The 20,396-nt window shown below is 27.9% G+C and overlaps 1 protein-coding gene across 1 annotated transcript in view; it reads left to right on the forward strand.

Moving 5' to 3' along the window:
• Nucleotides 1–9,532, forward strand: part of LOC147801250 (uncharacterized) — a 61,736-nt gene extending 52,204 nt beyond the window's left edge. The window contains exons 2-5 of the mRNA XM_087154461.1: nucleotides 4,184–4,236; nucleotides 6,062–6,109; nucleotides 7,016–7,080; nucleotides 9,411–9,532. Coding sequence (XP_087010587.1) covers nucleotides 4,184–4,236; nucleotides 6,062–6,109; nucleotides 7,016–7,080; nucleotides 9,411–9,475 — 231 coding nt within the window. The 3' untranslated portion in view covers nucleotides 9,476–9,532. The remainder of the gene's footprint in view (nucleotides 1–4,183; nucleotides 4,237–6,061; nucleotides 6,110–7,015; nucleotides 7,081–9,410) is intronic.
• The last annotated feature ends 10,864 nt before the right edge of the window (nucleotides 9,533–20,396 follow it).

Below are 20,396 nucleotides of genomic sequence, written 5' to 3' on the forward strand. Positions count from 1 at the left end.
GTTTCTTTAAATGCTTCAAATATAAACACATATATATTTTTGTGCAGGTAAAAAAACAACATTTAAAAAACAAGAAATTAGATTCTTTGAACCCTCAAAAATTTGAGTAATTTATCTGATAAATTTGTAATAAGCTTCGTGTTCATGCATCACTGCGATATTTCTTGAATATCTTGATTTTTTTACAACGTAAGCACATTATATTTCTTAAACAAATGCGCAAACAGAAGTTTAACTGTTATGAAACTCTGAAGAAGCATCATAGTATTTTTTTCCCCATTATAGTAATAACTTTTAAGTAGGATTATTTTAAAATTTCTTGTTAGAATTTGTTTTACTAATTAAAGAAATGTTTAATATTTTTTTTCAAGCACAAGTTAGACACTGTTAATAAATTATTAAAAAAAGGAAGAAAATTAATGGTAATAAAATTGTTAAGTCTTCTTATTTCGCAACTTCAAAAATTAGTACTATTCAACTAGACACAAATGCGTAAAATGTTGGATCTTTTATAATTCATGCACTTAAATGTCTATTTTTTAGTATATTTACTTTGAGGAGTTAACTCAGATACTTCTAAACTGGATTTCATCTTTTTAATTAGAAAAATATTCTGCAAAAAATTATCAATATATTGTATTTTTATTTAATTTTTATATGAAAAAATTCATAAACAGTGGCAGGAAAACTACTAAATTATTGAGCCGAATCCTGAAAGAAATATTTACTATAATACATTTCCCTCTGAATAAAAAAGTCCTAAGGAGCGAAGTCCCCTCCGCTATTTTTGGGTGTTTATTTTAACTTTACATTTTGCTTTGCTGTACAAAAAGTATAAGATTTAGAAGTTTCAAATTACGAAGGATAAGCGGTGGAGGCTCAGGGGAAGGAACGCTAGCCAACTAATGAGTTTTGAGGATTTGAATCTTAAGAATTGCTGGTTGATACGAATTTCGTACCCGGCTGACATAAAATATTCCAAGTGATAGACGCATCGTGGATTATTAGAGTCCCATCTTCGTCTTGCTAATCACGGGAGGTTTTCGTGGTTTATCTCACCATGAAAAAGTTCTCCACGAAGGCAATTCGTTCCCGATACTTTTGTACAGGAGTTCTCTTATTTCTTGGTTTAGATTCAAAATTACAATGATATAAAGTTGAACACTGGTAACCATGAGATCAAATTCGGGTTGGCTGTTCAACAACAGTTATAAAATAAAATTACAAAGGATTACAGAAAAATGAACAGAGAGTGCGATGAAAATGAAAATGACTATTCTATAATTAGTTTGGAAATTGTTATCTGCAAAATCTGGTGTAAAAAAATACTGTACTGGCTGCTTTGTAGAACACAGAAATGCAAATACTAATTAGAAATTTTGCGCTCTGTAAAGGCTAATTTTGATCTTGAAATTAATACCGGTATTCAAATATGTTCGAAAATTAATTGCAATTTTATTATTGCCTTTTACGCACCTTTTTTCTTCTTCTTTTTCTTTTCACGTGATTGTTCTCATGATGAGTTGTAGAGAAAATTTCGATTTTGATTGTTAACTTAAAAATCACTAATTGTTAATAAAAAAATACTGCGATTGGTTGATATGTTTGCTAGAAAAGAAAATTTAATCAAAACTACCAAAATATTGTAAAACTTACTTTATTTCCGGCTATAGGGAAAAACCAAAAAGCTCAGTATTTTTTAACGAAGTGGTTTAGTAATGTTTTCGGTAAAGTAATAAAAAATTTAGATTTTATAATATGAGTTGAAATGCGAAAAACGTGGTAAAATTTTATAATTTTTCCATGATAGTTTAGAGCACTGTATAAAAACCATTTGTTCAGAAAAATTTACTATTCAGTTTTATATTTTTTACTAAATGTGAGGTTAAAAGAGCTATAATTTTGAAAGCTAGAGTATCCGGTTAACTGCTATCATTTTAACAAAAAAATTACCAAATAAATGGTTTAAATACTTGGTTTTATTAACAGAGCTATGGTTTTGTTTTGAAAAAATGTTATTATCATAGAATGCGGTAATTTAAGAAAAACTTTTTCTTCGCGTAGTTGGCTGAAAGGTAACTTGGTTAAAATTTAATTTGCTGAAAGGGCGGATTTATGTGTAAACTTAACAAGAATTTTGTTTTGAAATTCCAATATGTTTGAAAGCAATTGAAAATTTAAATACCCATTCGTTATATCTTTCTTTAAGTTTTTTTGCTTTAAATATTGACCATTGACTATTTATCCATTGTCATAAAAAATTTATTTTATAAACATGCGCTCAAGTTGTTGTCAATAAAAAGTAGCGAAAGACAGCCAGAGAGAGAGATTTGTTTGTTGCCTAATATCACTCTTAATAATTATATTGACATTTTTAAAAACAATAAACTTAATAAATAACGCTAAAACCGTTCCCTGTTTAAACTTCAATAAGTCTTGTTAACGAGTAGTATTACTTCTCATTTTTTTTTTTCCAGTTGAGTTACACAATCTAAATTCCTTAAGTTTTTTTTTTTCTTTCAAGTACAGATAATTATTTTTCAAATTTATTAAATCCTTTATTTCATTATGCTTAGCAAAATGTTCTTACATAAAGCTGCAATACTTGTATATTTTGAAAATAAAATGTTATGTGTTTTGCGAAAAGTGAAAAATATTGCAGCTTAAGGAAGTATATATAAAGAAAAAAAATCAATGATGAATGAACGATAAGCAATTACGGGAGTGAGCGGAGTAAGAAAAGGGTAAAGCCTGCTATTTTTATTTTTGTATAAATGAAATGATTTTTAAACAAAAAATAGACAGGTAATTTTTAACTATGCATTTAATGAAATATTTAAAGTTTCAAATGATAAAATAAAAAATAACGTTTTTCATGTGTTATAGCTATGCAAATAATAGCAAAATAAAAACTGATGTTACTTCAAAAAATTTCGATGCATGTTTTGAAATATAAACTGCGTGTATATAAGTGTGTTTCAAAGTATAAATTTAAAATATAAACTAAATAAAACTGTTTGAAAACTAATAATGGATTTCTAAAATCAATGTTGTTGCTTAAACGTAAATAAAATAAAGTTTTAAAGTTAAAGTTACGATTTTTATGTTAAAGAATTTAAAAATCCTGAATTTTAATGCCATAGAAAGTATAAATATGCATAGCTAAATAGAATTTCATCGTATGAATATCATCTGTAAGAAAGTTAAAAGAACATCATTATCCTTATAAAGATAGTTAAAAGAAGTAAGTATTTAGTAGAAAAATAAAGTAACCTCAAATTTTTGCTTTAAGTATCCAAGGTAATGAATTTGTTGCAGTTGGTTATTTAGGATTTTAAATCTTTCTGATCATTAGCTTTCAACCAAAAATATAATTATTTTTTAGTAATGTAATTGAATGATATAAAAAAAAACAGTCGTCATGCATTCATTCATAAACAAAAACAAAAAAATTCTTAACTCGGGGAGTGATTTATAAAGACTTTTAGACGAAAATATATATATATTTTTTTAAAAATTTATAATTTTGTAGTGCTAATATTATATTTTACACAGCCAGTTTGCTAATGTAAATAAATTTGCCCAATTAAAGTTATTTAATTATTTATAAAAAATATTTCATAAAAGTAGAACGTGTTTTTATGTACTAAAATTGTTAAAAAGCTGATGAAACCTAAAAAATGGTTTATTTACTTAAACGTCCTTAATTATGGAATCTTTACTGTTCATTATAAAGAAACGATATTCTAATTTACTACTCCGCAAATCAAAATATATATGTAAGCATTATTTCCGAGTTTATATGTATTAAAAATTTTTCTTACGAAAAGTACTCAAATGAATTTTGACTTCAATAATTTTTTAATTTAGTAAGCTTGCTTATCGCTAATAGTTAATAAAATATTTTAGTGCAGATTAATTTTTTATTATGAGGACCAGAAATTGTCTTTAAGAATTCAAAATAGATATTCATTACTGTTTGAAATCACCAGATAAGTATGTTTGAAGTCCTTGAACTAAAAAGAATGTGGGGAAGCACATTTTGTCCCCTACCCCCAATTCTAAGAAACATTCCTTTCAAGTACGGAAAAGCTGCTCAGTAGGTGGTCGTTGATTACTTGTATAGAACAAGCTAAAAGATTCATTTGGCGAAAAGGGTGTAAAAAGAAGGAGATAAACGTAGCCCCTAGTTTTCTTCTTTCTTCGAAAAATAGAAGTGGCGCCACTTGAGAGCAAGTAAGTAACAAGTTTTTTCTCTTTAGTTCATGTAATTTAAAAAAATTTTTAACTTATTTATTAAATAGCTTTTTAAAATTAGTTTAATTCGCTTTGATTTTATTTGCTAAGTTTTTAGAAATTATGTTTTATAACTATAATACTTCAGTTGGCTATTTTATCTTATGCTTTCCTGTTGTTTAGTTTAAGCTGCTAGTTTAGTTTTAAAATGAATTAGACGATTTTTTTAATAAATAAAAGTTCAATTAACTCTATCTAATAAAAGAAAAATTTATGATTTCTTATGCATTAATTAAAAATGCTTCTTTCATTTTTCGGAAGCATTGATTAATTTAATAATTTACTTCATTTCGGTAGCCATATTTTTTCTCTGAAGGATTGTTAAAAAACATTATTTGAATTATCTAAACCGCGGGTGTCACTTATTGTTTCAAATAATAATTTTGATTAGATATAAGAAGAAATATTTTTTGAACCACCATAAAATAAATAAATAAATAGTAAGAGTTTAAATTTTCTCATCTCTAATTAGTTACTTTATATTTAAATTATACTTTAATTTTGATATTTTTCTGCTTTGACTTTTTTAAATTAAAAAAAATAATAATAACGTTGGTAAACATGTAAAAATTGTTCCACTAAACACTTCCACTTTTAAAGTTTTTTTGAGTATTTTCAGAATATATTTTTAAACAATTTAAATATTTGTTTTGATACTCAATATAATATATTCTTTGTTCTAAATAAATAAATAACAAAATGACATATTAAATAGAAGGACAGTATTTCTAATTTTTATTTTGTTGTTTTTATACTTCTTTTGCAATTAATGAATTGCTGTAGAGGTATAAGAACATTTCAAATCTTTATATTAAGTTTAATTTTACGATTAAATTTGTTTTAAAATGAATTAATTCGTTATAAAATTATTATGTTGTAAAACTGAATTTGTTATAAAGCAAATTTAATTTAAAATTACGTTCAATTTTTTTGAATAGAAATTAGAATATTATTTCATGGTTATTATTTTTAAAATTTATTCATAAGTATAATAATATTTTCTGTATAATATTTTTTTTCATGAAATAAAGCTTTTTGTATTAAATATTGTTGGTCCTCAATGCTATAAAGACGATTACTAATTCTTTTTTTCCAGTTATTGTGCAAAATCTATAATTTATCTCATGTAATTTATCTTCTTCTTAATTTACTATTTTGAGTTTTTAAATGGTTGTTAATTCTAAAATATACCTGTTCAGCCTTCACCTTTGACAATTTTGTGTTTAAGAAAGTGTATACATTTTCTACAAAAAAGAATTTTTATTAACTGTTTAATTAAAATTTATGATGATAACTGTGTAGTGGAAATATATAATCTAAAAATTGTTGGAAACTATTCCTCAAAAATTCAGGAAATTTTATTTTTAAAATTGAGAGGGAGCCCTAACTAACAAAAGCTTTATTTAGAATTTGTCTATTTATATTAATTCTAATTTATCTATTTATTTTAATTCTAATTGGCTAAAAGACTAGTTCTTTTTCTAAATTAGAATCAAAAAAATTTTAAGAGAAAATTTGGTAAGGTAAAATTTGGTAAACATTCAACTTATCATCAGTTACCAAAAATATAAATATTCGCTGTAATTTTAATATATGATCCTTCTCTTTCCTTTAAATCAAAATTAATTTCATTTAAATCAAAAAATTGTTTTTAACAAAAATTATAAAATATAATTAGTTAGAAACAGTTTTGATTTTGTTGATTTTTAACTGTTTTTATGACGATCATACTCTAATTTATTCCTTTTCTTTTATGGAAAGACAGGGCGAACGATCCAAGAAATGCTAATCCAGCCATCAACAGCAAAATAAGGTAAGAACATAGTGAAACATTAAATATTAATATTTTTTTCAATTAAATCACATATTTTTGATTTGCAAAAGAATTTTGATTTTTTTAATTAATAATTATTGTGCTTATCAAAATTAAGTTCACTTTATGTATTTCTCTAACACAGTCTTTATTAATAACAAGTGTTTTTATTACTCATATAAGCTTTTATATTTATATTTTTGCAATATTCTTATTTAATAATTTCTTAATAAGGTTTCGTAATAAATGAAAAATGCACTTTATGAATGTATAAATTAGGTGAAAAGATGTGCTGACAATTTTATATCATTACGATATTTTAGTATTTGTTTTCTCTGTTTTCATGCCTGTTATAACATTTTTTTATCATTCTATTTTTTTAATTAGTTAGAAAACAAAATTTTAAAAGAAATTATTTTTACTGTTAAAATAACTACGTAAAGTTATGAATGAATAACGAAATATTTTTCGTTATTTTATTTGAAATGATAATATTATATAATATTTCATTTTTCCATAAGTTTCACCAGCATATAATATTCGTATTAAAGCAATTATTTTAGCAAATATTTTTTACTTAAAAAAATACATGAAAAAAATTAAAAACTTTGTCCACATTAAATTTGGGCTGAAAGTATTCCCCTACAAGCTCGTGCTAAGTTTTATTGAATTTACCAATTCACATTTAGTTCCCCTAACACACCACATGCTTAGAGTATAAACAAGATAAATGATAAACAATGAACTTATTGTCATATTCCATAACTGAAATAAAAATATTTACATTAATCTTCATACATGATTTTAGAAACAGTTTTTTTTTTTAATGTTTCGATTTTGTTGTTTTTGTTTTAACTAATTTTACAACTATCATATTCTAATTATAGTTTTTTTTTTCTTTCATAGGGAGTCAGGATGGAAGATCAACAATGAAGATAAAACTCAAAATTTAAAAATCAACAAAAAGGATGGTAAGAAATAAATTTATATTTTACCTTAGGTTACCATATGGGTGAAAAGAAACCAGTTTTTTTTGTTTAAACTGGGGGTTTTGTGTTTTTTTAAAACAATTTGTGGGACATTATTTTAAGCCAATTGAAATTAACCGAGCCAATTCAAGGTCTTTCATCAAGGTCTTTCATTCAAGGTCAATTAACTATTCCTTTAACTATTAATTAATATTTTCAATAAACAACTAAAAATATCCACTCTTTTCTTTAAATATATTAACAAAATATCTAATAAAAAAGGAAAGAACTAAATATTTAAGTATGCAGCTTTATTTAGCAAGCAAAATAAACATTCAGCATTTAAATTTGATTTTAGTGATACCATAAAGAATGATTCTCTACCTTGCTTGCCCGTAATATAGAAATGCTATATTTCAATATTGTTTAATTAATGTTATTATTTAGATGTGTATAATTTATGATATTAGTATGTAATTAAATTTCATGGAACATAATTATTTTTTAATCCATTAATATAATATAAATTTTTATATATTTAAGGCAATATATCATATATATTTTATATGAATGATAATTAAAAAGTGTTTTCTTATATGGTGCATTATAATTATTTGATAAAAAAGATACAAAATTTATAAGGAAAGATATAATAAAAGTAAGTTTTTATACTAATAGTTTAATAATAAAGTATAAATTTTCTCTCCATTTATTTTAGCATAATAGTTTATTTAATAAGTTAAATAATATCCGAGTTCATAGTCCTGAAATTTCTGAATTCCTGATAAAGAAAAAAAAACAACTTTATTCTCATGTTTTTTTAGCTTTTTGCTCTGATTTCTGACAATGTCTGTGTTCAGAACATCACATATTCTACAAATACTAATGCAGTTCCTAAAACTATCAGTTTGAATAATCAAAAGATTTGTATTTCTGATGTAATATATATATATACATATACATATATATATATATATAAATGCCAAGACACAATATTTACTTTGCCTTCCTTTCAAAATAATTGAAACTCCACTTAAAAGTAATTTATTAAGGATGTCACGAATTTAATTGCAGATTTTAAATAAATATTGGTATGAAATAATATTAAATAATTGATACTGGTTACAGAAGTACTATTAACATTTCCTAATTATCAATCTCAAACTGTTACGAATCGCTCATTAATAGAATTAAAAAAATTATTCAAGCTTTGTTTCTGGAATTAAAAAATTTATATTTAGAGCAAATTATACTTTTTTGTTAATTTTTTTTACAGTTAACTGATAAATGTATAATGTACCAGCAATTTGGTTATTAATATAATGTCGCATTAAATAAAATTAAATATAACATGAATATTGTTAATAAATTGTTGGGTTTAAGAAAATCATTTAAAAAAAATTTTTTTTTCTACGTTTACCATTCAAAACATTGAATGAATTGTTTTCATAACACTTAACATTACTTTAAAATATTATTATAGCTACAATAGTTAACATTTCTAACTAAGATGGTTAAAATTATTTAATTATTACAAAACTAATTGAATAAATAGAATTATAATTATGTTTTTCATTCTCAATTTGCTAATGAATGTTAAAGTTTGTGATACTATTTTTCAATTAGATATCTAAAGCAGATTAAATTAGTTTAGATCAGATTGCATTGCTGAAAAAACTTTTTTAAATTACTTTGGGTAGAATAAGTCTTGATATCTATGAGCTACATATATATGAACTGCATTTAAATAATTAAAAAATGAAATGTGAATAATTTTAATATGTTTGGCAGTTGATCTATTTTAAAAAATAATAATTTGCTTGCATATCCCTTTCACCATTTCTTAGTAAATAACCTTATTAATGGAAAAAAAAAAGACTTGAATTAAACATACTATAAATAATGTTTTTATTAGTTACATAGTATAAAAAGTATTTATAATTATAATAGTTAAATGATAAGTTTATTTAAGTAATTGATTTTTTTCAAATCTATTTCTTTAAATCAATACTTTTCTTAAGTATAATCATTAAAGGGATGTATGACTATAATAATTTACATACATATCTCTTTTATTATTTCTTAGTGAAATACTATCATTATCTCTGAAATCAGATCTTAGTTGTTTTTTTAAATGCAACCTAAAGAATGCATATTTATTAACTAAATTCAATATCATATTTTTATAATTAAATTAATAATTTTTTGTAAAAATAATCAGCTTGTCTTAATCCATGGCTTTTAAAAAATCAGTTGATTTAAATCAATGATATTTTTTTTTCTGTGAACATTTAATATATCTATAGTAAAATAAATTGCTTTATTTTTTGCAGGAAAAAGGCTCATTGAAATAAAGCTTCTGGAATGGGATAAAGAAAATATATTTGTCCATATGTAAATAGTGTATACAGATGTATTGATTTGTTACAAGGAAATAAAACTCCTTCATGGTTTATTTTAAGCTTTATTGTTGTTAAAATTCCTGCTTTTATATATTTAAAATTACTAAAATGGTGTATTATTTACTAGTACAAAAAATTTTTTTTTGAAAAAACTATTTATGATATATACTGTTTATCTAATATTTAATAAAATTAATGACTTGATGAATATACACAAAATTATAGGATAAATAAACTTTTATGTGTAAGTTTCTATCAATAAAAGCTAGATGTAGGTTTTAAATATATAAGCATTATTTTAAAAACTTAAATAACTTATTTATTGAGTTGCATTGTGTTTTATTTTAGAATAAAAATTTGTACTTAATTTCCTCTATCTCAAAATGCTTAAAAAATTTAAATACTCAATTCAAAAAGTTTTTTTTTATATGCTTCTACTTTAAATGATAGCGCTTATAATTGTTTAAAATGAAATAAAAAAAAGTCTATTTTATTGTACGAAGATTCATTGGACATTTGGTTATAAATTAAATAATTGTTTTACACCATTTTGTTTTTTATATTTTCATAAAACAGTATGCATGTAATGACAGTTGTTGTTATATTACAATATAAAAAGCTAAGAATCAATAAATTACTATCACTGATATCAGCCGAGTAGAACAAACACTCGTGACAATTTATGTTCCCTAAATAAGAATTGTAACAAAATGCAGCAAGAAGCCTTTGAAATTAAAAGCTAAGTTCTAATAATAAAAAATAAAAAAAATGCCGAGACACCTAAAATAAAGGTGTGATACCGGCAAGGACGGCATTAAAGTTTTCTATTGAACCAAGTGGGAGGTGAGTTAAGGGTGGTTTATTAGCAAATAAGGCAAAGAAGTTCGCCTAAGCATCTGAAATAAAGGTGTGATACCGGCAAGGACGCCATTAAAACTCTATTGAACCGAGTTTGAGGTGAGTTAAGGGTGGTGCATTGGTAAATAAGGCAAAGAAGTTCGCCTAAACACCTGAAATAAAGGTGCGATATGGGCGAAAACGACATAGACGTTTTCTAATCAGTCTACAGTTAAGGTGCCTTAACGGCAAGCGAGGCAACGACGTATGCCAGTGAACGTATTCAGCTTTTGATAAAAAGGCAAAAAAGACATCATAAAGGTTCAATAAAAGCCTTTACGGCAATTTTCTTTTTATTCTGTGAAAAAAATTTTTTCCCCGGTATTTAAAAGGCAAAAATGGCAAAGCAATCCAGAGGCAACAAAATAGTCCCGGTCCTTCAACGATTGCCAGAAGTTTGCCTGAAATGCCATGCACTGGCCCTCATTCTGGCCCAGATTTCACTTTATTAACGGAACCGATATGGCAATGAAAAGCCCGCCGTAATGGCACTTTAGGTGAGCCGGCATTGTCCCTTCACTAGCCCAAAAGTTGTGTGCTTGTTGGGCAGATTGTGCTTATTTAATGTGATTATTTTTTTATTTTTTTTTATTTTGTTTTTCAATAACTGATACAATTTCAATAATATACATACGTATGCATAGATTTGGAAAAATATATTTATCAATTTCTTGAATATATATTTTATAAATATTAATAACAATACGTAGTCAACATTTTCAAACATCTCTCACAACATCGCAAATTTCTCAACATCTTATAGGGTAAACTAAACAATGAAGGAACACTTAAGCTTAGCTTGCCTTTAAAAAAAATTCATAAAAATTTCAAAATTTTTAATTTTAGCTAAATGATGGTGTCGACATATTTGTTATTAAATGCAAATTATGTAAAAAAAAGTTAGATAACTTACATAATATTGTTTTAAGCTTTTGGTGGTTTAAATAATAAGTAGTAAGATGACCAAGTGAAGTAACAGTTCTTACCAGTTGAATAAACACTAAATTTTCCAGTGAATGAACACTTAATTTTGAGAATGTTTGATGCTCGTTAGGAATCCATAGGCCACACAAAACAAATGTCTTAAAACAAGATTTTTCTTGGAATTACGACATATAACCATAGTTAATGTGGAAAATATTACTTTTTTTTCAGTCATGGAATGGAAAGTAAAATATGTTTGAATACATAATTTAAAAAAAATGTTTTTCATTTTTTTCTCACAGTTTAATAGTCCGTTCAAAATTATGAATGTTTATCATTGTGTAATCCGATGATGTTTTTATTATTATTATAATTCGATCATTTTTTTGTTTACTCTTTTCCCCATATTTTTTAATCTTTTTAAGTATTTTTTTTCTCTTCGTCATGAGTAATTTATTTCTTTTTCTTTTGATTTAACCTTCCTCTTTTTTCCAAATTTTTGGCCAATGTAAATGTATCTTCGAAATTTCTTTTGATTTTCCAGTTCCATTTTCAGAATTCCTCACTGGATAATAAATGAGAAAAAGGAGTTTCGAAATTTGAGTAAAACCCATCTCTCATTGACTTATATCTAGTAGTTACTTATGAAACCTCAAAGACCGGAGACCGACTCAAGTCTTTGACGAGTGAAGACGTGTTTTTTCTCTAAGCGATTCATGGCGTACAGTAGATCATCTCGCGGCGGAAAGGTGTTTCATCTTCCCTGCCGTGCTTTAGTTTCGACCAACATCGATCAAACTTCTTTAGATGTTCTTTATGAGAACTTCAGAATTCCACAGCATTTTTTGCCACCTAGAGAAGCTGACGATCAGGAGATCGAAAAATTCTACACACAGTTCTCCTTAGAGGACCTGTATCTAATCAACGCTTATTTCCAAGATTTCAACAGAAGAATTGATATCAACGGACCGTACTATCCACACTTCGTGCATATATCTCAATTTCCCTACTTCCGTAGAAATCAACTGGAGAAGGAGCTAAATGAAAATGAAGTCACAGTGCCTACTCCAATCCCTGAACCTAGTAAAGAGACCCCGGTCTCTGACACTGAACCTCAGATTCAAAGTACCAGCGAACCCCCGGCAAAGAAGAGGAAAAAGAAAAAGAAGAGGCAAGCCAATAATGAGAATGCTGCAAAGATTCCAATCTGCCCCCCTGCTTCTGAGACCCTTCCACAGCCGGAGACTCCCATCTCAGCCCCCATGGAAACAACTGAAGAGAACTCCAGCAAACAGATAGAGACTCCCACTACTGATGAGAAAGTGCAATCCAAGTTCCTGAAAGTTCTCATACGTGGCCTTCCTAAGGACTTTGACCCAGCAGAAATTTCCCTTGAATTGGGGAAATTGAACTTAGAAATCTACAAAGTTGTTCAGTTCCAGAAGAGGGTGGGCGGAGCCTATAGGCTCCTCCCCCTCTTTCTAGTTATCCTCCCGAAGCTAGCCAACCACGACAAAGTCTACTTTACGGACAAAATCAAGCAACACCCGGTTAGCGTCGAGAAATTTCATGGCGGCCGCCGGCCGCTACAATGTTTCCGGTGCCAAGGATATGGACATTCTCAGCGATCGTGCACTGAGAAACAAAGATGTATGAAATGTGCCGGAGGGCACTTTTCGTTTCAGTGTACGAAGAGCAGAGAAACACCAGCTACCTGCTGCAATTGCGGAAAGAATCACACATCGAACTTCTCTGGGTGCGAGGCCCGCCCCAGCAGAAAGAAAACAAATGACCGAACTCCTGCAACATCAGCCCACCGCCTAGTGTCACTAATGAAAGAACTGCAAGAGCTCATGAAAGATCAAGATGTGCTAAACCTGCTACAAACTCTACTAAAGGGGTCTTCCCCTTCCCAGTGATGCTCCACCCTCTCAACCCAAGTTTTACTCCAACAAAGATGTTACCTGAACTTTTTAGTTTAACTTATGGACTAACTTAGGACTCTCTAGCTTATGTCTCTACAGTTTAGATGAATCGGTGAGTGGCGCTTCGCGCCAAAATGCCGAGATGTTACACATTCATAGCTCATAGCTCATGAAACCTCAAAATCAGTTTTCAAGATACTTTCATTATTAATGTTAGTTGTCTCAGCTTCAGAGCCAAAATTTGATTATACAATTGTTCTTTTTGAAATAAATTCTTCAATATTGAGAAAAGCACAGGCTATTGGATATTTGGGTGATTAAACTTTTCTGTCAATGTTCCTTTAAAAATTTGCAACGTAACTTGTGAGATTTCCTTCTCAAGCTTCTGAAGAAATAGCGCATCGTTGCTCTCGAAGCATGTGTTTTGTTGATAGGTTGTCTTGCTCATTAACTCTTGGTGTCTGTTTTGCATGCATTCGTTACAGTCAACGTTTTCTACATCAAGTGGAAAAATATCGCATTTCATAAAAGCATTTTAACTTCATCAGTTGATGCCTCAAATCTTATTTAAAAATGGATGTAAAATTTTCTAGACATATTGTTTTACAATTCTTTTGTTTTCAAGATCTAACGAGAGATTTCCATGAATTAGGTAAAAAACTAAACCAGAAAATTTGTTTTGAGGAACAAAACTTGCTCAGTTTCAAATTAATATGAGATTTATACCTATCCAGAAGAAGCAAAATATGGAATTTGATTGCATTTTTAATTAGCCATGGGTAGAAACATTTACAATATATTTGTAAAATGTTGCTGCGGTCATCGTTTCATTTCATGAATAGCTTTTTCCAATGAAATATGTAGCAGGGACTGATTCTGTAATATCTCAACGAATTCTTCTGTAAGGAAAAACTACCAATGGAGGTACTTTTTCTTTCCTAGGTACTTTAGAATATAAATCCTTATAATTTTTAAGGCCGAAGATTTTTCCCGATTAAGGGCAGTATTCAACTCTTGTTCATTCGCATTGTGTAAATGCAATCACTTTATAAAAGGATGCCAGGGCTACTTCCCTCCTAAAGATTCTTCTGAAGTTCTTAAAACCAGTATTTCGAATATTATTCTCTAAGGGAACTCTCTTCCTTTTGAAATTATTTTCGCATTGCACTGAGTTGTCGGTGGATGTCGCCTTAAAAAAACTTCACCCATTTTTCACCTTGATAATTGTCTTTAAATGGATTTTTCCTACCAGTTCCCGTTAGGACATTAAAGACGGCAATAAGATAATAATTTAGCTAATTATTGCACAAAATCCTGCAAAGAAATTTTCCATTCAAGCCTTTATTATTATATTTAGTTGTTATATTTAGTTAATAAACATAGTTTATTAAGGTGTCTAAGGTATGATGTAATAACTAATCACTACATTTATAAAGATAAATAATAAATTAAGTATTATATAATTCTTTAAATAAATTTAGCAATTAAATTTGCATATTTAAATGAAATTGTTATAGGAACTATTCATACAACATTTAACTGAATTTTAGGAGTCCTCTATGTCGCTGAACTACTAATTATCCATGTAAAATCATATTTCACACATACTATTCATTCACTGAGAAATCTATTCTCAGTGAAGGAACATGCCTGTTCCTTCACTGGTTAGAAGTTTTTTTTATTTTATTTTTAACATAATTTTGATTTATAATATGACAAAAGGTACAATAAAAATAAAATTTTTCTTTTATTTTCATTAACTTGAAAAAATCCCAGTAAAGGAACACTTGTTTATTCATTGGTTTTTCATCGTTCGCTAATCCAGTTAATAAACACCCCCTAATCTCAGTACTTGCTTATGTTATGATGCTTAAAATAAATAAAACGTAACATCAACGACCATATTTTGAAAACTACCAACGACCATATTAGTTTAAACGGATAACAACAAACACTGACCTTATAATTTTGTCAAAGAAACAAGGCGTTGAACAGATACTAACAAATTCAAAACTTTTTCCAGAGAAGACTCAAAGACCAGGTAACTAAATGCATTGTTAGATGACTTCCTATTGTTAGGTAGTAAGCTACTGTTACCAATCAATCTAAATTAAAACGTTTAAAATCTTATTTCTAAAAAATATCTATGAAATGCTCCTTCATTTGTTGGTTTACCCTATATTGTCCTAATCTTAAAAGAAATTTCCGGAAGTGTATCGCAGAACTATTTTACCAACTATTTAATTAAATTTTAACATTTTAAAAATCTTATTCTTTACCATTTTACGTTTATAATTTCTTCATTAATATACTACTAAATTTTTTTAGAACTTTAATTTAGATTTTCTTTAATTTAGGTTTCCTTTTTAAATTATTGTCAAGTTTTTTTTTAAAGAATTATTGTATGCTAGCTAAGAATAAAACCTTGTTAAGAAATTAAAAACATTCAGCTGTTTAAAATTATTTAATGCAAAACAACTGATTAATTGCTTAGCATACTATTTTTTTTGAAAAAAGAACATAAATTATTGATTGTCTTTTTTTTTGTTTCTTGTGACTTCAACTTAGATTATCTAAAATAGTGTTGATGTTTTATAAGTCACTACAAAGAGGATAAAGATACCGAACATAAAAAGCTGTGGAATACGTAGCCAATTTTTTCAGTGTCTTAAAACATCTCAGTATCTTAAATGTCGTCCTACTATCTTAGTTGTGAAATTAAATTTTTAATTATCTGACCACGTGTGATTCACTAATTATTTCATTATATCTTTCACTCTTTATGATAGCAAGTAGATTTTTTTTCTGATAATATACTAAACAATTTTGTTTAATTTTTCACTTAAGCATGATTTCCACGATATTATTGTAGTATAATTTGTTATCAGGAAAATGCCTTATTTTGTAAAGCAGGAAATACCAAAAATTGAAAAATTGAAAATTGATTCCGAAGCTGTGCCAATTTTAGAGTCATCTGATTTTTTAAAAAAATGCTATTAAAAATACACAATTTCCGAACTTATTTTAATAAAAAAAAAAATTTAAAAAAACGTGGCAAGTAGGCTAGCATACTTTTTACAGAAACTGAGAAAACTAATTTTTCCTATATTTCGTCAAAAGAGGATAAGAATGATATTGCTCCAAGGGGCCTACTCAATAATTTCGCTATTTCCAGAATGAAATCTGTTTGATCGAAGCATATTATTCCTTGAAAATTAAAACGAGGGAAAAATAAATTTTTATTATTTATCTAAGCTTATTCCATTTATTTAATGATAGCGGTATTAAGGTTGAGGATATGCGTTGGAAGCTCCGTTTATTATTATACTATAAATGCATTAAATCATGTATCTTGAATAATTTATTTTAAGTAAATTATTTAATAATTTTAAGCAAATAAGGGTGTAAAAATAAACTCGATCGAAATACTCCGAAAGTATACCCTGAAATATATGTAGAATAAACTTTGGAATCGATATATAAAAAATACCTTTTCAAACAACTTCGAGTAGGACGGAAACGCTAACTTGTTTAAAAAAGTTGTCCTCGTAACTATTTAATTTCGATTCCTGGTACTAGGGGACATTCCATTTTCACATTCGAATTTTGAAATTTCAATTGTAAACGGAATTTTTTTGTGACCTTAAATTAAAATGTTAAGGCTTGCAGCAAAAAAAAAAATGTTTTTTACTGCATTGATTTTTTTACAAAGTAGTGAATTATTATTTTTTCAATCTAAGAACCTGTGCCTATAACATATGTAAAACTTATTCTAATATCGAGTGAAATAATTTAATATGTTGTGTAATTAAATGGATAATCCCAAGAAACTGAATCGAAAATATAAAAACTTCATTGATTTAAAAAAAATAATAGATGATAATAAAAATAGACATGTTTTGAGCGTCCAATAATAAAAGTCACAAGTTATCCAAGCCTGACAAGTCTTGAGAATGGGCGATTATATTTGAAATCTCGAAACATGTCGACTTTTACTTCCCTCTTCATATGTTTTGAAGCCAGTTGAGTTTTTATCGTCAATTATACTGTTTTACATTTGGGTCTTGATCATTATTTTGATAAGGATTTTACACTCGTTAAAGTAAACATATGCATTTTAATATTTTATCAGGATTCATGTGGTCTTTAAAAACGTAAGAACATCAATATTGTAAAAGTTATATTTAACTTAAAAATTAACATTTTGACACCAGATATTTTGAGTTAATGAAATTAAATATTTTATCTTTTAAGTTTTTGTGCCCCCATTTCAGTATCTTAAGGATCTTACGAGCTCTGTTTTAAAAGAGAGCATCAGATATACATAAGAAAACAAAAATAACCATAGTAGCAGTATTTGGTGGTAAATGTAGCTTATCGTAATTGAAGAATATGCTGTGCGACATTTTGTGGTGAGTTTGCGAACGTATAAGTTTCAGAATGTATCGAAGCATGAGGATGCTATTTGCTAATCATCTTTATCCAAAGAAAACGATGTAACCTAAATATCTAGTAGAATGAAGTGATTTTTTAAACAATGAATCCTACAATATGCAACATATTATTTCAATATCTTATTCTTAAACATAACATATTTCAATCTTTTTAAAATTCCACTAAACATTCAGCAATTCCTTGAGTTATAGAAAAAAGAAATATCGTAAATTATAGAAAACCTTGTGAATGTGCATTAGAATCATTATACAATCTACATTTTATTTTTCAAGCACTTTTTTTTTCTTCAAACTTTCTTGCCTAGAAGACTCGATTAAAGCTGTAAAACTGATTATCCCTAAAATTTTGTAGATAGCTATAATAAGTTACGTTCATTTTATTTTAGTATAAAATCCTCGAATAAATATAGTAAAAACAGTGTAATCTAAATAATATCAGATAAAAAGTTCATGTATTTAAATTCTAAAAACTATCATAAATAATTTATAAATCGATTCAAATTTACTTTTCAAAGGAGATTAAAATATTTTTTTTTTTTTGCTTTTTGGACAGAAGTCCCCTAAAAAAATTGTTTATTGCCTAGAAACTTCGAAATATTTTCTATTAACAATAAATTAAACCTCTCCGAGCAATCACTGAACATTATTTCAATTTTTTTACTATCAGAGCTTGGTTGCGTAGCAACCTAGTAAAATTAAGCACTCCTCTTTTGAATTAGTCAATGGGTTATCTTAAAATATTTATTTGCGCAGGCGACTTTTTTTGGCGGTTTTCTTTACTATCGCCAAATATATAAGCCTTTATTGCGGCCCAATTTACCACCCATTTTTTTTAAAATTTTGTCTACCCCCCCTAATTCAAGTGTCTAGATTCCAAATATGTAAAAAAAAAAATTATATGTTTATTCAGAGAAAGTACGTTTTTGTGTCTGATTTCGTAACTTAATTAATAGTTAGCACTAATTAATTAACATATTTGAGGTCACCCCCAGGAACCATTAAGATTGACACTTAGTTCGTGAAAATCCGATCATTAGAACGAAAGTTATTCAGGGTAATTCGTTTTTTTTTTTTTTTTTTTTTTTTTTTTTTTTTTTTTTTGCGGACTGTACAATGTGCTGATTTTATTTTCCCCATCACTCCTCGTTAGTCATAAATCGTTGGAGTCTTAATATCGATGACCCTCTAGCTCACAATAGACTGTTGGGCGAATTTTTTCTGTATATAAATATTTTAAATAAAATTCTCCTCGCGCGGATATTTTATTGATATACCATAATTAGGTTTGCAATAAGGTAAAATGAACGAGAGAAGGCCACACATTTTAAAGGAGCCGCAACGCATAGGGCAACTAAAGCCAAATTCGAGAAAAAATAAAATGTGCAAAAAAATATTGAGGAGTCAATTTTAAACTCCAGAATCAAATTTTTTAAACTTTTATTTATTTTTTAATGAGATTGTTCGAATGAAAAGTTTTTAAAAAAGAACCATTACTTATACTTGTGTCGAGAAACCTTTAAAAGAAAGTTTTCGTATTGTACTTTCGCAGATCTTAAAAAAACAATCCAAAATCATGGTCTTATGCTCGTTTATTTGCTTTCCCTTAAATGAGGTCCTTTGCAAAATATTTTCTTATTATTTATTAATATTTTCGCTGAAAAGGTTAATATTTGCCTTATTTCGTTTCCTTGGAAAAAGGTATTCGCTTTATATTTCTGTTAACCTAATAATGACAACAAACGAAAATGCAAAAAATAAAGATTGCCATTTTCTTGTTTTCTTAACCTAAATAACAATATTTTTTAAAAAAGTTTTAAAAATCCTTTAGTTTTCCTTTAAGGAGAAAAGGTTGGAAATTGTAATATTTTTATGTCATTGAAAAAAGGTTTTTACTGCAAACCTTTTCGTTAAAATGAAAATAAAATTAAGACACAAGGTTGTCGTACGGTAACATGATTTCTGGGATTACGACACAAGGTTGTCGTAAGGTTACATGCTTTCTGGGAGTGATTCATTTTGCTGAATTCTTGGAGTGATACGTTCAAGCCCTGTAGACACCACCAAACACTGATGATGGACAATTGCGGAAATTCCAAAGTTTCCCGCATGATTATGATTTGTTAGGTTTTTCCAACCCTTTTTCAAAGAAGGCTGGGTCCCGCAGAGGACTGATCGTTAAGACACGGTTCCCAGCAGATCACCGAAGTCAAGCATCACCGGTTGCGGTCAGTGTGCGGGTAGGTGACCACTTGGATCAGTCTGCATAGGGACCGAGGGTGCGCGGTATTGATCCTTGATAAGCTGTTCTACCGTAAAGTGCTCGACTTCGCGTGCAGGTCGTTGGACTACCGAAGCGGGGGTGCCATCCCCTCTGCAGAGGATCAAAATTGTGATGGCATGTCTTACGATCATCCGCAGGGTTTCCCAGCCCGTCGCCAATAGCTCATTGTGCAGCTCTAGTGCGACGTAAATGAACTACAACAACAACCAAAGAAGGTTGGGTAAAAAAATTAGAGAAGGTCTCTTTTGAGACCGTTCCCCCATTTTTTTACAACACTTGTATGGCCAAGTTTGAAAATTTTATTGCTTGACACTACGAGAATTATTATGTAAATGAGTAGGATAACTCTCCGTCGTCTTACAACACTTGTAATGCAGAGATTGGAAAATATCATTGTTTGATCGAATAAAACAATTTAGTACAATAGATTGTGTTT

The sequence above is a fragment of the Parasteatoda tepidariorum genome, chromosome 11, assembly GCF_982258835.1.
Source record: "Parasteatoda tepidariorum strain Cologne lab strain chromosome 11, Ptep-v5.0, whole genome shotgun sequence".
NCBI lineage: Eukaryota > Metazoa > Arthropoda > Arachnida > Araneae > Theridiidae > Parasteatoda > Parasteatoda tepidariorum.